Source organism: Scyliorhinus torazame, chromosome 27, assembly GCF_047496885.1.
Source record: "Scyliorhinus torazame isolate Kashiwa2021f chromosome 27, sScyTor2.1, whole genome shotgun sequence".
Lineage (NCBI taxonomy): Eukaryota > Metazoa > Chordata > Chondrichthyes > Carcharhiniformes > Scyliorhinidae > Scyliorhinus > Scyliorhinus torazame.
Genome location: NC_092733.1, coordinates 8,698,698 through 8,715,849, shown reverse-complemented (window position 1 = coordinate 8,715,849; position 17,152 = coordinate 8,698,698). Strand labels below are relative to the sequence as shown.

The window sequence follows — 17,152 nt, the reverse complement described above, 5'->3', positions numbered from 1 at the left end:
GAGAGGAGAGCAGAAAATAACAGACAGGTTTTTGCCCCTCTACACAGCTCGTTATGCAAGTACTTGGCATTGACATAGATCCACAAAGGGCAATAATCATAGCTTATAGCGGACAGATGCTGATTTGTCACAATCCCCACCTACACTGTCCCCAGTGTTATACAGTGACAGACCCTGTGCCCCAGTGTTATACAGTGACAGACCCTGTAGCCCAGTGTTATACAGTGACAGACCCTGTACCCCAGTGTTATACAGTGACAGACCCTGTAGCCCAGTGTTATACAGTGACAGACCCTGTACCCCAGTGTTACAGTGACAGACCCTGTACCCCAGTGTTACAGTGACAGACCCTGTGCCCCAGTGTTATACAGTGACAGATCCTGCACCCCAGTGTTAGACAGTGACAGACCCTGCACCCCAGTGTTATACAGTGACAGACCCTGTACCCCAGTATTATACAGTGACAGACCCTGTACCCCAGTATTATACAGTGACAGATCCTGTACCCCAGTATTATACAGTGACAGACCCTGCACCCCAGTGTTAGTGACAGACCCTGTACCCCAGTGTTACAGTGACAGACCCTGTACCCCAGTGTTACAGTGACAGACCCTGTACCCCAGTGTTAGTGACAGACCCTGTACCCCAGTGTTACAGTGACAGACCCTGTACCCTAGTGTTATACAGTGACAGAACCTGCACCCCAGTGTTACAGTGACAGACCCTGCACCCCAGTGTTAGTGACAGACCCTGTACCCCAGTGTTACAGTGACAGACCCTGTACCCCAGTGTTATACAGTGACAGACCCTGTACCCTAGTGTTATACAGTGACAGACCCTGTACCCCAGTGTTATACAGTGACAGACCCTGTACCCCAGTGCTACAGTGACAGACCCTGTACCCCAGTGTTATACAGTGACAGACCCTGTGCCCCAGTGTTATACAGTGACAGACCCTGTACCCCAGTGTTATACAGTGAGACACTGTACCCCAGTGCTACAGTGACAGACCCTGTACCCCAGTGTTATACAGTGAGACACTGTACCCCAGTGCTAGTGACAGACCCTATACCCCAGTGTTACAGTGACAGACCCTGTACCCGTGTTATACAGTTACAGATCCTGCACCCCAGTGTTATACAGTGACAGACCCTGTACCCCAGTGTTATACAGTGACAGACCCTGTACCCCAGTGTTATGCAGTGACCGACCCTGTACCCCAGTGTTATACAGTGACAGACCCTGTACCCCAGTTATACAGTGACCGACCCTGTACCCCAGTGTTATACAGTGACAGACCCTGTACCCCAGTGTTATACAGTGACAGACCCTGTACCCCAGTGCTACAGTGACAGTCTGTCGCTGTATAACACTGGGGTACAGTACTGGTGGGGACGGGTCAGTCACTGTATAACATTGGGGTACAGTACTGGTGGAGACGGGTCGGTCACTGTATAACACTGGGGTACAGTACTGGTGGGGACGGGTCTGTCACTGTATAACACTGGGGTACAGTACTGGTGGGGACGGGTCTGTCACTGTATAACACTGGGGTACAGTACTGGTGGGGACGGGTCTGTCACTGTGTAACACTGGGGTACAGTACTGGTGGGGACGGGTCTGTCACTGTATAGCACTGGGGTACAGTACTGGTGGGGACGGGTCTGTCACTGTATAACATTGGGGTACAGTACTGGTGGGGACGGGTCTGTCACTGTATAACACTGGGGTACAGTACTGGTGGAGACGGGTCTGTCACTGTATAACACTGGGGTACAGTACTGGTTGGGACGGGTCTGTCACTGTATAACACTGGGGTACAGTACTGGTGGGGACGGGTCTGTCACTGTATAACACTGGGGTACAGTACTGGTGGGGACGGGTCTGTCACTGTATAACACTGGGGTACAGTACTGGTGGTGATATGTCTGTCACCGTGAAGTTTGTGTACCTTGCAAATCCAACACGGATGGTGGTACGAAGCCCTTGTAATAACCCTGCTTCACATACAGCACCTCCACCTTGTGATAGAGTGCAGCATCGCTCCATAATTTGCAACCTGTCAGAAGCAGACAGGTTCAGTATGACCCTGTCCAACTCGATTTATTGCAGTGTTTTCCCATCAGTTTTTCCAGCAACTCAACCGATACCTTATTCCTCATTTCCTCATTTCCAATTCTCAAAAAAAAATCCACGAAGCCGCAAAACTAATGTCTCGCCTTTTCGATGACCTAAATCAATACTTAGAAAGTTGTTGACTACGTTTGGATGATCAACGACTCAGCCCTGGTGTTTCCAAACCCCACTACACGTTCTTGCCAACCCCCCACATCATGTCTGTGGCCTCCTCAGACATTCCCATCTGGGGGAAGCATGCGGAGGCCAGGTGAGAAAGCGATGTGCTGCGGGATGGACACTCCAGAGGTTGTATCCGGGTTATGGGGCAGGAGTGTCAGTGTAACCCCCTAACACCCAGAGGATTCAGCGACGTAGAACAGCATGACTGGGGCAAATATTTTGAGGCAGTTTCAAACTCCACCCCGCCCCCCCCAAAGGCGGCGGGTGCCAAGGTGCGATTGAAACCTTCAAGAGTGGGATTCATCGATGACCTTTTGTTTAATCAGAGCATCAAAGGATACAGCACAAAAGCTGCCTTAAGATACAGGATCAGCGGGACTTCCGGTGACGGCGGGCGGGAGGCAGCTGCACATTGGAGGGCTCCCGCTCGGGAACGGCATTTCCGGGGTCTAACCCTGGTCCCAGGGGTAATAGGGGCGGTAAAAGCAGGGAGAAGGCACAGTGAAGAAGGATGTCGAGAACAAGTAAATAAAATGGCCGGGGAAAAAAGCAGCTGAAATTCCATCAGGGAGTGGAAAGGTCACCGCGGGGACGGCAAGGAAAGTGGAGGCTGGGCGCCGGGGGAGGCCGCATTGCCCACGGCTGAAGAAATGACCACGGTGACGGCCGCGGAACTCGAAAGGCAGTTCACAAAGCACATGGAGGCGATGAGGAAGGAGATGGGGCGGTATTGGGGGGGGGGTGGTGGAGGAGGCGATTGCCCCGGTGAGGTCGGCTGTATTGAACGCAGTGGCGGAGATACGGGAGCAAGGTGAGGCACTGAAGGAAGTGGAAGAGACATTGTTACAGCACGGTGATCAAATTACCTCGATGGGGAAGGAGATGCGGGTGATAGAGATCAACGAGAATCTGCGAACCAAAATGGACAACTTGGAAAACAGATCCAGGCGACAGAATCTGAGGATTGTTGGTCTTCCCGAAGGGGTGGAAGGCCCGAGGCCGACTGAGTATTTTGCCACGATGTTGGCGAAGCTATTGGGGGAGGGTGATGATTTCTCCCGATATGAACTGGATCGGGCTCGTCGGTCGTGGAGGCCTGTACCAAAGGCGAGTGAGCCGCCAAGAGTAGTGACTCTGTGTTTTCGTAGGTACAGTGAGAAGGAGAAGGTCCCGAGCTGGGCCAAGCAGAAGCGGGTGGTGCAGTGGGCTGGAGCTGGTATCCGTGTATACCAGGACTTTACGGTGGAGCTGGCAAGGAGGCGGGCTGCCTTCAACCGGGTGAAGAAGGCGCTGTACATCAGTAAGGTGCAGTGCAGCATAGTATACCCAGCTAAGTTGAGGGTGACCTACAAATCCAAGGACTTTTATTTTGGGACGGTGGAAGCAGTGGAGGAGTTTGGGAAGGCAGAAGGACTGTGGCTGAATTGAGAAGTGGTTGTGTACCGACGTAGCCTCATGAGCTGTATTTTTTCACTGCGGCTGGTGTGTGCGCTAAATGAGCCAACGTTGTATATACTTGGACAAGGGAAGAACTGGGACTTTCACTTGCAATGATGGCTCTTTGGAGCTTGGGTGTGTATGTGGGGTTTGTGTGCTAAAGGGGATTTCTTGGTTTTCCTGGGGCCGGGCAAGGGGGAAAGAGACCCGGGCGGGGGCCTCCACGCTGGCAGGTTTAAGCCGGCCAGTGAACGGGAGTGACGTGGGGGGAGGGGGCTGCAACCATCGGAGCCTGGCAGAACAGGTTTCAATGAGTCTAGCCGGAGTGGAAAGATGGGGACGGGGGACGGGACGAAACAGAGGTTGGGGGGAGGAGTTTTGTAAGAGGGAGTGGAGGGGAGGAGCCGGGGGGGAGCTTGCAATGCATGGGTGTCATCTATGGTACTCTTTCGGGGATTGGGTGGCATTGAATGTTAGGGAGGGTTGGGGGGGGGGGGGGGGGGGAGAACGGACTCTCTAGGTTAATGGTGACCATAGGCGATTCTTAATTCCTTTCTCTTTTATTTCTCCTTTGTTTGTCCCACCGTGGGTGGGTTTGTTCTATTTGATGTTTATATTGTCAGGTGGGTCGTTGTTTGGGGTGGTGGGAGGATGGGATCGTTGTTTGGGGTGGTGGGAGGATGGGATCGTTGTTTGGGGTGGTGGGAGGATGGGATCGTTGTTTGGGGTGGTGGAAGGATGGGATCGTTGTTTGGGGCAGTGGGAGGATGGGATCATTGTTTGGGGCGGTGGGAGGATGGGATCGTTGTTTGGGGCAGTGGGAGGATGGGATTGTTGTTTGGGGCAGTGGGAGGATGGGATCGTTGTTTGGGGCGGTGGGAGGATGGGATCGTTGTTTGGGGCGGTGGGAGGATGGGATCGTTGTTTGGGGTGGTGGGAGGATGGGATCGTTGTTTGGGGCGGTGGGAGGATGGGATTGTTGTTTGGGGCAGTGGGAGGATGGGATCGTTGTTTGGGGTGGTGGGAGGATGGGGTCGCTGTTTGGGGTGGTGGGAGGATGGGATCGTTGTTTGGGGCAGTGGGAGGATGGGATCGTTGTTTGGGGCGGTGGGAGGATGGGATCGTTGTTTGGGGCAGTGGGAGGATGGGATCGTTGTTTGGGGTGGTGGGAGGATGGGATCGTTGTTTGGGGTGGTGGGAGGATGGGATCGTTGTTTGGGGCAGTGGGAGGATGGGATCGTTGTTTGGGGCAGTGGGAGGATGGGATTGTTGTTTGGGGCAGTGGGAGGATGGGATCGTTGTTTGGGGTGGTGGGAGGATGGGATCGTTGTTTGGGGTGGTGGGAGGATGGGATCGTTGTTTGGGGCAGTGGGAGGATGGGATCGTTGTTTGGGGTGGTGGGAGGATGGGATCGTTGTTTGGGGTGGTGGGAGGATGGGATCGTTGTTGTTGATAAGGAAATTGACTTTGCATTTGTTACCATTTACTGCTTGAGGGTGGGGTGTAAATTCTGGAGAAAATGTGAAAATAGAGAATTAAAATATTTTACAAATAAACAGATACAGATCAGCCATTATCTAACGGGACGGCAGGACAGGACCGAGGGGCCAAATGGCCCGTTTCAATTCTAAAAGCCGCAATGGCTGAAGTTTGGGATAAGTAAATGTAACCTTTTTTTAATCTAAATAGATTTGCTGCCATATCTTAGTCTCAACTCAGTGACCCTTATCTCCCAACTCTAAATGAGAGAGAGAAAAGCATTCTGCAGCTCCGAGACCCCGAGATTGTCCTAGTTCCACCCCCCCACCCCCGCCGAGGAGCAGAGAGTCAGAGCTCCTTCCAGCCCCAACAAATATGGCCACGCACTCCATTAACGCTCGTGACTATCCCTTCCTGACGCAGGAGTTAATAAAGCTCCACACTTCTCCGGAACAGCTAGCAAGGCGCTGGAGCAGCTGACTGACGGCGATGGGGGTATTTGGATTTGATCGGCAGCCAGCTCGGGTCAGAAGCAGCTAAGAAGTCACGCCCGTGGACGGAGCACGTCACGTGGTATATTTTAAGCTGGCATGGTTTGCCTCCTCCCTCAGTGCAACAATCCTGGGGGACAAGCACCGCTTATGCCACAAGGTCAGGCTGGTAACCTTTGCATACCAATTTGCAAATCATAAACAAAAGGAGGCCGCCATTCTGACAGCGTCATCTCTATTAGTCCCCCTCCTTCTGCTTTTTTCTCCCCACAGCCCTGCCCACCGTTTTCTTTGCAGGTATATATTCAATTCCTTTTTGAAAATATTGATTGAATTTGCTTCCACCGCCCTTTCCTGGTCGTAGCAATTCACCGCATAAAAAGTAAAAATCTCCTCGTCTCTGTCCTTGACGTTTTTTGTCAATAATCTTGAAAAGTGCATCCTCTGAATCGGACTGAATTTGAAAAGGAAGCTTTGCAAGGTTTTTAGTGGGGTGGGGGAATCCTCATCAGTGGAGCTATCTGCCCCAGACAGGTAGAATTGTTACAGCTCTCTACGCTTTTTATTTCAAATCTTAAAGAGTCTTTTCAACTTTCCGAAACCCAATCTATCCCTGCAGGTTGAGAGTACCAGTTGGGCCTGTGAAACCTGCGTAACTACTCAATACCCAAGTCTGGGTGGATCCCCAAATCAGTGTCAGTGCTCGGGGAAGTCACTGCTCTCTGCCGGCTGTGACTCAGCACGCTCACCCGAGTCAGGAGGCAGTGAGATCGAGCCCCACCTCGGAGCGGGTTTCCCCACGAGGAGAGGCCGAGCAGGTAAAGCCCAGCTTCCCTGGGGTTTCCGAAGAACGTGGGGCAATCGCACCGAAACAACCAAGATCAGGAAGGGGCTGGAGGGGTAGAGGCGGTGAGAGGCCCCCCAGCTGGGGAATCTAAAGCACAGTCACTGGGTGAGGAGAAGTTACTTCACTCGAAGGGTTGCGAATCTTTACGATTCCCCCACCCCAGAGGGTAATGGGTGCCCCAGCCTTGAATACATGTAAGGCGGGGCTGGCCCGGTGGCGCAGTGCTTAGCATTGCTGCCTCACAGCGCTGAGGACCCGGGTTCAATCCCAGCCCCGGGTCACTGTTTGCACATTCTCCCCGTGTCTGAGTGGGTTTCGCCCCCACAACCCAAAGATGTGCCGGGAAGGCGGATTGGCCACGATAAATTGCCCCTTAATTGGAAAAATAATAATAATAAAAAAATATATTTAAGGCTGGGACAGACAGATTTTTGATCTCTCAGGGAATCAATATGAACAGGAAAGTAGAGTTGGAGCCATGATCATATTGAATAGCGGAGCAGGTGCAAAAGGCCATATGGTCTAATCACAGCTCACAATCGAGGCCGACACTCCCAACACTGTCCCGAGGGAGAGTGCGCTCTGTCCCGAGGGAGAGTGCGCTCTGTCCCGAGGGAGAGTGCGCTCTGTCCCGAGGGAGAGTGCGCTCTGTCCCGAGGGAGAGTGCGCTCTGTCCCGAGGGAGAGTGCGCTCTGTCCCGAGGGAGAGTGCGCTCTGTCCCGAGGGAGAGTGCGCTCTGTCCCGAGGGAGAGTGCGCTCTGTCCCGAGGGAGAGTGCGCTCGGTCCCGAGGGAGAGTGCGCTCGGTCCCGAGGGAGAGTGCGCTCGGTCCCGAGGGAGAGTGCGCTCGGTCCCGAGGGAGAGTGCGCTCTGTCCCGAGGGAGAGAGCGCTCTGTCCCGAGGGAGAGAGCGCTCTGTCCCGAGGGAGAGTGCGCTCTGTCCCGAGGGAGAGTGCGCTCTGTCCCGAGGGAGAGCTGCCCTATTTCGAGGGACTGCGCGCTGTCAAGGTTCCACATTTCAGACACAAACACAACTGTACCTTAGCAGCACAGCACAAGTGTGTGTTACAAAGGTCTATAACTTATCGGAGACCCACAGTTAGCCATTAACAAGCTGATCTATCTCAATTAACGCTGTATAATGAGGACATTCACACACAGTTGATTACTTGGAAATGTGAGACGAGAGGCCAGTGCACTGACCCCAGTACTGCTCTCAAAGATGCCCCCCTCCATGAGCTTACCTTGATAAATGCGTAACCTGCACCGTTGTCGGTGATGGTTAATCCCAAAGCATCTTCCGACTTGTGGATCTCCACCTCCTTCTTCTGTCCTTTGACGTGAGCGAAGATGAAATCTTCGAGGCCAATCTGCCCACCCAGCAGTTTATCCATGTCCACTTTGTGGGTGTTCAGGGTACAGAACATGATCTGAGGCGGAACACAGGCTCGGTTAGGCTGGTGCATAGCGGCGAAAGGCAGGAAATTAAATTAAAAGGAAATTAATACTGGACACTACAGACTAAGGAAGGACTCCTCCTAACCTGGGCTTACATCAAGCTGGTCAGGGTTTTGGGTTACGTTGTACTGCATGGCATGACACGGAAATAACCCAGACGGATATTTGACTCGAACACCTTGCACATTTGAACACCCTCCTACCTTACTACGATTCACCCATCAGCGTAACCTTCTCCCTCGTGTGTTTATCGAGCTCCCCCTGAAATGCAGCAAAACGTTCACCTCACCCACTCCATGTGGTGGTGAGTTACATATTCTAATCACTCCTGGGTTCAGGAAGCTTCTCCTGAATTTCTGGCTGGAATAATCAGTAACTATCTTTATCGTCTCCCCGTCACCCAGTTTATCGAAACCTTCATTAATTTGCAAGAGGACCAGATTCTTCATAAATCACTAATTTCGTCGGTCACTTCAGATCCCAACACCCTCATTTCTATAAACCAAATGACACTTCGGAAGCAAGTTGGAAATCAAGTATTGTACAGAACGAAAGGGTAAATTTCCCGTGCTGGCCTGCAACACCAGATTGAGGCCAAGCCTGTGTTGAAAGGTGAAGAATGAATGTGTAATAGCACCTTTAATATCATCAACGTGGCCCAACAAAGCCTTTCACAGCCAGAGAACCTTGACTGGAAATCCGTTCACGGTTTCCCCAGCAAATACCAACAGCCAGCTCTGGGCCAAGCTGACGGGCTGAGGGATGCATTGGCCGGGACAGAGGCAGGACTGCCCTGCAACGGGAGCACAAAAAGAGCTTTAGTTCAACAGCTCATCCTGAAGATGGCACAACACACTCTGGGGCAGGTCACATTGATTGTTTAAATTCAGGAGCGGGGGATTGAGCTAAACAGCTGTACAAAACTTTGGTACGGCCACATTTGGAGTACTGTGTACAGTTCTGGTCACCTCATTTTAGGAAGGATGTGGAAGCTTTGGAAAAGGTGCAAAGAAGATTTACCAGGATGTTGGCTGGAATGGAGAGTAGGTCTTACGAGGAAAGGTTGAGGGTGCTAGGCCTTTTCTCATTAGAACGGAGAAGGATGAGGGGCGACTTGATAGAGGTTTATAAGATGATCAGAGGAATAGATAGAGTAGACAGTCAGAGACTTTTTCCCCGGGTGGAACAAACCATTACAAGGGGACATAAATTTAAGGTGAAAGGTGGAAGATATAGGACGGATATCAGAGGTAGGTTCTTTACCCAGAGAGTAGTGGGGGCATGGAATGCACTGCCTGTGGAAGTAGTTGAGTCGGAAACATTAGGGACCTTCAAGCAACTATTGGATAGGTACATGGATTACGGTAAAATGATATAGTGTAGATTTATTTGTTCTTAAGGGCAGCACGGTAGCATTGTGGATAGCACAATGCTTCACAGCTCCAGGGTCCCAGGTTCGATTCCCGGCTTGGGTCGCTGTCTGTGCGGAGTCTGCACGTTCTCCCCGTGTCTGCGTGGGTTTCCTCCGGGTGCTCCAGTTTCCTCCCACAGTCGAAAGATGTGCAGGGTAGGTGGATTGGCCAATGATAAATTGCCCCTAGTGTCAGGTGGAGGTGTTGAGTTTGGGTAGGGTGCTCTTTCCAAGAGCCGGTGCAGACTCAGGGGGCCGAATGGCCTCCTTCTGCACTGTAAATTCAATGATAATCTATGATTAATCTAGGACAAAGGTTCGGCACAACATCGTGGGCCGAAGGGCCTGTTCTGTGCTGTATTTTCTATGTTAAACGGAAGGCCATAGATTGAGGCCCACGGTCAACATTAAGCAGGCCCTGAGCCTGAGACAGGAACGGTCAACTCTGTGGCCTGAGCCGCTAAACAACTTTAATTTGTTTCATTCCATCACCAAGGCTGTTGTTTGATTGCCACGTACAAGGTTGTGTGCGCATGTATATATGGATGCTTGAGCGTTTGTGCGAGTGTGTGTAAGACCGGGTTCAGTTATGACTTAGTCGATTTGAGGAACAGGCTGGAGGGGCTGAATGGCCTGTTGCAATGCACTGTGAACCTGGCAGATTCTTCTGCTAAATTCAGAGCTGAGTGGCTTTCAGCCAAGAGGCTGCCCAAACAGAACAGGTTTAGCAGCAGCATCAAGGTGAGGAATGATTGCACCCAAATGATCGCTCCTGGAACACAAATCACATTTTGATGGGAACAGATTAAAATGTCCAGCCTGACTCACGAAGAACCGGGCGTCACAGTGGCTAGCACCGCTGCCTCACAGCTCCAGGGTCCCAGGTTCGATTCCCGGCTTGGGTGACTGTTTGTGTGGAGTCTGCACGTTCTCCCAGTGTGTGCGTGGGTTTCCTCCAGGTGCTCCAGTTTCCTCCCACAGTCTAAACGATGTGCAGGTTAGGTGGATTGTCCATGCTAAATTGTCCCTTAGTGTCCAACGGTCAGGTGGAGTTTTCATAGAATTTACAGTGCAGAAGGAGGCCATTCGGCCCATCGAGTCTGCACCGGCTCTTGGAAAGAGCACCCTACCAAAGGTCAACACCTCCGCCCTATCCCCATAACCCAGTAACCCCACCCAACACTAAGGGAAATTTTGGACACTAAGGGCAATTTATCATGGCCAATCCACCTAACCCGCACATCTTTGGATTGTGGGAGGAAACCGGAGCACCCGGAGGAAACCCACGCACACATGGGGAGGATGTGCAGACTCCGCACAGACAGTGACCCAAGCCGGGAATCGAACCTGGGACCCTGGAGCTGTGAAGCAATTGTGCTATCCACAAGGCTACCGTGATGCCAGGAGTTATGGGGTAACAGGGATAGGGTGGGAGAGTAAGCCTAGCGTAGGGTGCTCTTTAGGAGGGTCGGTGTACCTGATGGGTCTCCTTCTGCACTGCAGGATTATTATCATAAGGTATTCTATGATCGAGTCACCCTTGTGTTGCTTCCTACAAATCACTCAACTGCACTAGTCCCTCAAGACGCTTCCCACCTACAGTTCCATCAAAACACGAACGCTTCAAATTCTGTAGATCACAGGGCGCTGGTGTCATCAAAATACACCACCCCCCCCTCTCCACAACACCTCGGCTGTAAGTCTGCTCTGCAAATCAACTGCGGTCCCTGCCAAAGGAAAACTCGACAAATCCAGAGAGTAAAAGCGGTTGGGAATTATTCGCCAGCCCAAAATTTACCTACACCTCACAAGCCCTTTGTCTGACGGTTTTTATTTGCATTTGGTTTGGTTCACCCCACCCTAACCAACCACACCCCCACCATAAAAAAAACATTTCAACAGGACACGATTTCCTTCTGGTGTGTCCGCTTCCTTAACTCCATTGCGACGTTAATGTGAGCCTACTTGTGACAATGATAAAGATTCTTACTATTAAGTGACTGAGCAACCTGGGAATTGCTTCAACAGATTCCGAGGAGGGGAAAGGAGCTACGGTGCATGCACGTTCTCTCTTGTAGGTTTTCGCCAGGAATTAGTCTCGTCATTTTCCTTCAGTTCCTCTTCTTCAGGGTTTTTCCCCGTCCCCTTTTTCCGCCCGGGCCAATGGCTCGAGAGCCCAGTAGAAATCTCTGGCACTGCCCCCAACTTTAACTGCAGCGTAGATCCAGCCGAGGACCACAAAAATAGGGCGAGGCCATTCAGCCCCTCAATAAGATCATGGCTGATCTCAACTCTTCATTGGTTTTGACTCCCTTGGTTATTAAAAACCTGTCCAACTCTGCCTCGAAAACATCCTCCAGGCATCCACCCGGTCAAATCCCTTCCGCATGTTACATGTTTCAATCAGCTCACCTCTCATTATTTAGCCCCAACCTGCTCAATCTTTCTTCATAAGACCAGCTCCTCCTCCCGGGAATGTGTAGGGTGAACATTCTCCCAACTGCTTCTGACGCAATCGTATTACTTTTCCAAATAAGGAGGCCAAAACTGTGCACGGTATCCAGGTGTGGTCCGCCAGCAACCTGCACAGCTGCAGTAAAACTTCCCCGACTTTTATATCCCATTCCCTTCCAATAAACACCAACATTCCATTTATCTTCCCAACCACCTTTAGTCTTGACCGTTCGAGTTGACCAGGGCACCCGCAGTTCTTTAGCAGAGGGTGTTGGAAACTTGCACGCACTATGTATCTGAGGAAATGCTTTCTGATTCCCCTCAACGGCCTAGCCCCATCTAGGTTAAGCCCCCCCCCCTTGTCCAGGCTCCTCCCACCAGAGGTTCCACTCAACCATCCATTTCTCATGTTAAAGACCTCGATTGGGACAGGCCCCAGTCACGTGTCCTCGTCTGATACCCACCCAATATACAGCATGGGATCACCGGGTGGGGGCCCCCCTCCCCTGAAGCCCTCGTTACAGCCCTGCTGAAATCCGCTACCCCAGGAAGAACAAGGACACAAGCAATTGCTGGATTCGTAGGCCTGTAATCTAGGGACCAACTCCACTGCCGTTTGTGTTTCAAAGCACCTTTCCCTTAGGGTTTCAATCTCTTCTTGCTGCATCACTCAGACACTCAGTACAGCAGCTGCACACCACAACCAGCAGTCGTGTGAGCTGCCTGGCTGAATAAACACGGTGCAATCTCAAACAACAGCCAGAAATAAACTTTGTAAAAAAAACACTCAATGGCCAATAACTAGCACGACACGCAATGGAAGTCGCTGTGAAAAGTGCATCGGACGCATAGTAAATCCCGTTCATCCTGTGACATTTTTGTAATAAAGTTACACAGACCACAACAATCAACGTGTAGGATCTCTGCACCCTCCTAATCCTTGTGCACCCGATTGTTATCACTCACTGGCAGCCCCCCTACCTCAGTTTCTAAGGCCCCCAACCTCTGCAAGTCCCTCCCCAAGCTCCATGTGCTTCCTTTAATAAGCTTCATAAAACCCAACTCTTTGACCAAGCTGTTCTAATATATCCTCAGCGCTGTTTGATTTGGCAGGGGGGGGGGGGGGGGGGGGGAGGAATTATCCTGCGCGGCTAGAATGGTGCAGCGGGTTCAAGGTGCCGAGTGGGCTATTCCTCCTCCTCTCAGTGCTCCTGTGAAGCACCCGAAATGTCTGATTGCATTAAAGGCGCTGTCTAAATGAGCGATGTTGTCATAAAGAAGGTAAGATGCAGCACTACATGTGACAGCAGCAGTTCACCAGGTCCGGTGAGATCAAGCCTAATAATGGATCGATTTGCAATGTGAAGATTACAGCCTTGTGACCCAAGTGGCAAAGACCCAACCAATTCAAACCAGCGGCGGGTCCAGCGGGAGCCTGGCACAGCGGGTGGCTGTCACCTTGCCCAATAACCGAGGCTGTTGCGATGTTCCTTGGGAGATGCTGTTTGTTGACTGGTTCTCTGGGGTGATAGTTAAATCGAAAGGTTTGCTTTCTCACGTGCTGCAAAGATGATCAACACGGCTCCCATGCACCTGTGGCAGGCGAGCGGCTCCTTCACACTTCAGCGGGCACAAGACGTGGTCTCCATTCTGGGGCACGGTGGTGGTGACAGCGAATCCAGGAGGAGAGAAGCATTTTCTTCATCCTTCCTCACACTTTAGGATCCAGGGTACATTTCTCGCGAAGAGCGCTGGATATTCAAACCAACACACCACCGATGAACGTCCCATTTGAAAACTTCACTGCGGAAGGGTGGCTTGGAGCTGCCTCTCCACAGCAATGCCCAATTCGCAGACAGCAAGCATCCCACCCTCATCGATTCTGCTGTGACAGCACTCCCCTGGGTAAAGCCGTCTCCTTACAGGACAGACACGGAGAGATTATTCCCTCTGGTTGGGGAGTCAGATCCCCGGTTTCTTCGGCATTCTCAAAGCCACAGACCCCAGGATGCTCGGTCACGGAGTGTGTTTAAGACTGAGATCGATGGGCATTTCTTTGCACTGTAGCGATCAAGGGTTATGGCCAATGATCAGCCGTGATCTTCCGAGTACCTTGAAACGGTGCGTAGCCTCCGTCTGCTGTTTCTTATGTTATCTCCCTGAGCTCGCAATATGCTGCATCAGAAACTCTTCCATTTCAATCTTCACTGGGCTGAAGTACATACAGGCTCATTTACACCCTCAGACTGAGTCTGTTACTGGGGGTTTTAAGTTTAACGTGATAAACCCTCGAACACCCTCAACCTTCCGACAATTTTAAAGCCAACGCCAAGGGTTAATACTGTGTTACTGACCCAATCTGCATCACCTTGGCCCAGATCATTGCAGTTTCTCTAGGGAAACTTTGTCTTTTCAATGCAGTTATTAAGACACAGCAGCCGCAGTACACAGTGCGATCCACACCAACACACAGCGATCGAACACACCATTCACTCTAATCAGTCTTTATCGCATGGGTTTCCTCCAACCTGACATCACCTCTCCAACCCCCACTGGATCCCCCCCCTCCCAAACACACAACTGTATGCCCCCCAGTTCCTCCTCCCACTGGATCCCCCCCTCTACTGGATCCCCTCCTCCCCACTGGATCCTCTGGCACCCTCCTCCCCACTGGTTCCCCCTCCGTCCCATTGGATCCCCTCCCCCCACCCCACTGGATCCACCCGCCCCCCCCACTGGATCCACCTTCTCCCCACTGGATCCACCTCCTCCCCACAGAATCCCCCTCCTCCCCCCCACAGAATCCCCCTCCTCCCCCCCCCCCCCACTGGATCCAACCCCTCCCCACCCCCCACTGGATCCAACCCCTCCCCACCCCCCACTGGATCCAACCCCTCCCCACCCCCCCACTGGATCCTCCTCCTCCCCATCCCCCACTGGATCCTCCTCCTCCCCATCCCCCACTGGATCCTCCTCCTCCCCATCCCCCACTGGATCCTCCTCCTCCCCATCCCCCACTGGATCCTCCTCCTCCCCATCCCCCACTGGATCCTCCTCCTCCCCATCCCCCACTGGATCCTCCTCCTCCCCATCCCCCACTGGATCCTCCTCCTCCCCAATCCCCCACTGGATCCTCCTCCTCCCCATCCCCCACTGGATCCTCCTCCTCCCCATCCCCCACTGGATCCTCCTCCTCCCCATCCCCCACTGGATCCTCCTCCTCCCCATCCCCCACTGGATCCTCCTCCTCCCCATCCCCCACTGGATCCTCCTCCTCCCCATCCCCCACTGGATCCTCCTCCTCCCCATCCCCCACTGGATCCTCCTCCTCCCCATCCCCCACTGGATCCTCCTCCTCCCCATCCCCCACTGGATCCTCCTCCTCCCCATCCCCCACAGGATCCTCCTCCTCCCCATCCCCCACAGGATCCTCCTCCTCCCCATCCCCACTGGATCCTCCTCCTCCCCATCCCCCACTGGATCCTCCTCCTCCCCATCCCCCACTGGATCCCCCTCCTCCCCATCCCCCACTGGATCCTCCTCCTCCCCATCCCCCACTGGATCCCCCTCCTCCCCATCCCCCACTGGATCCCCCTCCTCCCCATCCCCCACTGGATCCCCCTCCTCCCCATCCCCCACTGGATCCCCCTCCTCCCCATCCCCCACTGGATCCCCCTCCTCCCCATCCCCACTGGATCCCCCTCCTCCCCATCCCCCACTGGATCCCCCTCCTCCCCATCCCCCACTGGATCCCCCTCCTCCCCATCCCCCACTGGATCCCCCTCCTCCCCATCCCCCACTGGATCCCCCTCCTCCCCATCCCCCACTGGATCCCCCTCCTCCCCATCCCCCACTGGATCCCCCTCCTCCCCATCCCCCACTGGATCCCCCTCCTCCCCATCCCCCACTGGATCCCCCTCCTCCCCATCCCCCACTGGATCCCCCTCCTCCCCATCCCCCACTGGATCCCCCTCCTCCCCATCCCCCACTGGATCCCCCTCCTCCCCATCCCCCACTGGATCCCCCTCCTCCCCATCCCCCACTGGATCCCCCTCCTCCCCATCCCCCACTGGATCCCCCTCCTCCCCCCACTGGATCCCCCTCCTCCCCACCCCCACTGGATCCCCCTCCTCCCCACCCCCACTAGATCCCCCTCCTCCCCATCCCCACTGGATCCCCCTCCTCCCCATCCCCCACTGGATCCCCCCGCCCCCCACTGGATCCACCTCGTCCCCACCGGATCCCCTCCTCCCCACCCCCACTGGATCCCCTCCTCCCCCCACCGGATCCCCCGGCTCTGACCTCTGCACTCTCCATGCCGAAGGCCTGGCCCAGTTTGGTGTAGAGCTCCCTCACGTTGGTGAATCCCTCCACCCTCCCGGTGGGGCTGCCGTGCGCCAGCTGCGTGTGGAAGACCAGGCGGGGCCGCAGCGAGGTCCGGCCCGGAGCCGGCCCGCCGTCCCCCGCCTCCTCCTCCGGTGCCCGGCTCGCTGCCTCCGGCCAGCCGCCAGCGGCGTCTTCCTCGTCCACCAGCGGAGCGGCCTTCTTCCAGCGGCCCAGCGGCATGGCCCCGGCTCGGCGGCTGCAGCAGCACAGCGGCGGCCCCGGGCTCCCGGCAGGGCAGCGGCCGCAGACCCCGCCCCCGGCCCAGCCCCCGGCCCAGACCCCGCCCCCGGACCCGCCCCTCCGGGCCCGGCCACGCCCCAGGCCCGACCCGCCAGTACACGCCCAAACCCCCAGACGGTGCCCCGGACCCGCCCATGCGCCGGCACCCAATCCGCAAGCAGCAGCCCGCACCTGCTTAATAATTAATGAGCATCCCCGCCAATCAGAGCGGGGTATGCAGATGAATGAATATTAATAACTAATGACTGTTAAATTGCTTCGACCAATGGCGACGGGGATGCAAATTAGCTGACCGCATAATGAATCTTCAGCTCAGGTGGTTTGGGTGCCCCGCCCCCCAGTTCCAGCGTCGCGGGTTCGAGACCCGCTCTCCGACTCAGCCCATCACCCAAATTGGCATCGCCAATGCTGCACCGAGGGAGTGCAGGTGCCACCTCTCGGCTGAGATGCCAGATCACAACCCCCCATTCTAACCCGGACATCAACCAGTCCCAATTTGGAAAGAGGGCACTCCAGGGTCATAGAATCATAGAATTTACAGTGCAGAAGGAGGCCATTCGGCCCATCGAGTCTACACCTGCCCTTGGCAAGTGCACCCCACTTAAGTCCACACCTCCACCCTATCCCCACACCTCCACCCTATCCCCGTAACCC

The 17,152-nt window shown here is 54.1% G+C and overlaps 1 protein-coding gene across 1 annotated transcript in view; it reads right to left on the bottom strand.

Moving 5' to 3' along the window:
• Nucleotides 1-16,509, bottom strand: part of LOC140403185 (PDZ domain-containing protein GIPC1-like) — a 45,391-nt gene extending 28,882 nt beyond the window's left edge. Inside the window, exons 1-2 of the mRNA XM_072490920.1 lie at nt 16,175-16,509; nt 7,794-7,979 (exon numbers count right to left, since the gene is read on the bottom strand). Coding sequence (XP_072347021.1) covers nt 7,794-7,979; nt 16,175-16,438 — 450 coding nt within the window. The 5' untranslated portion in view covers nt 16,439-16,509. The remainder of the gene's footprint in view (nt 1-7,793; nt 7,980-16,174) is intronic.
• Between the last annotated feature and the right edge of the window lie 643 nt (nt 16,510-17,152).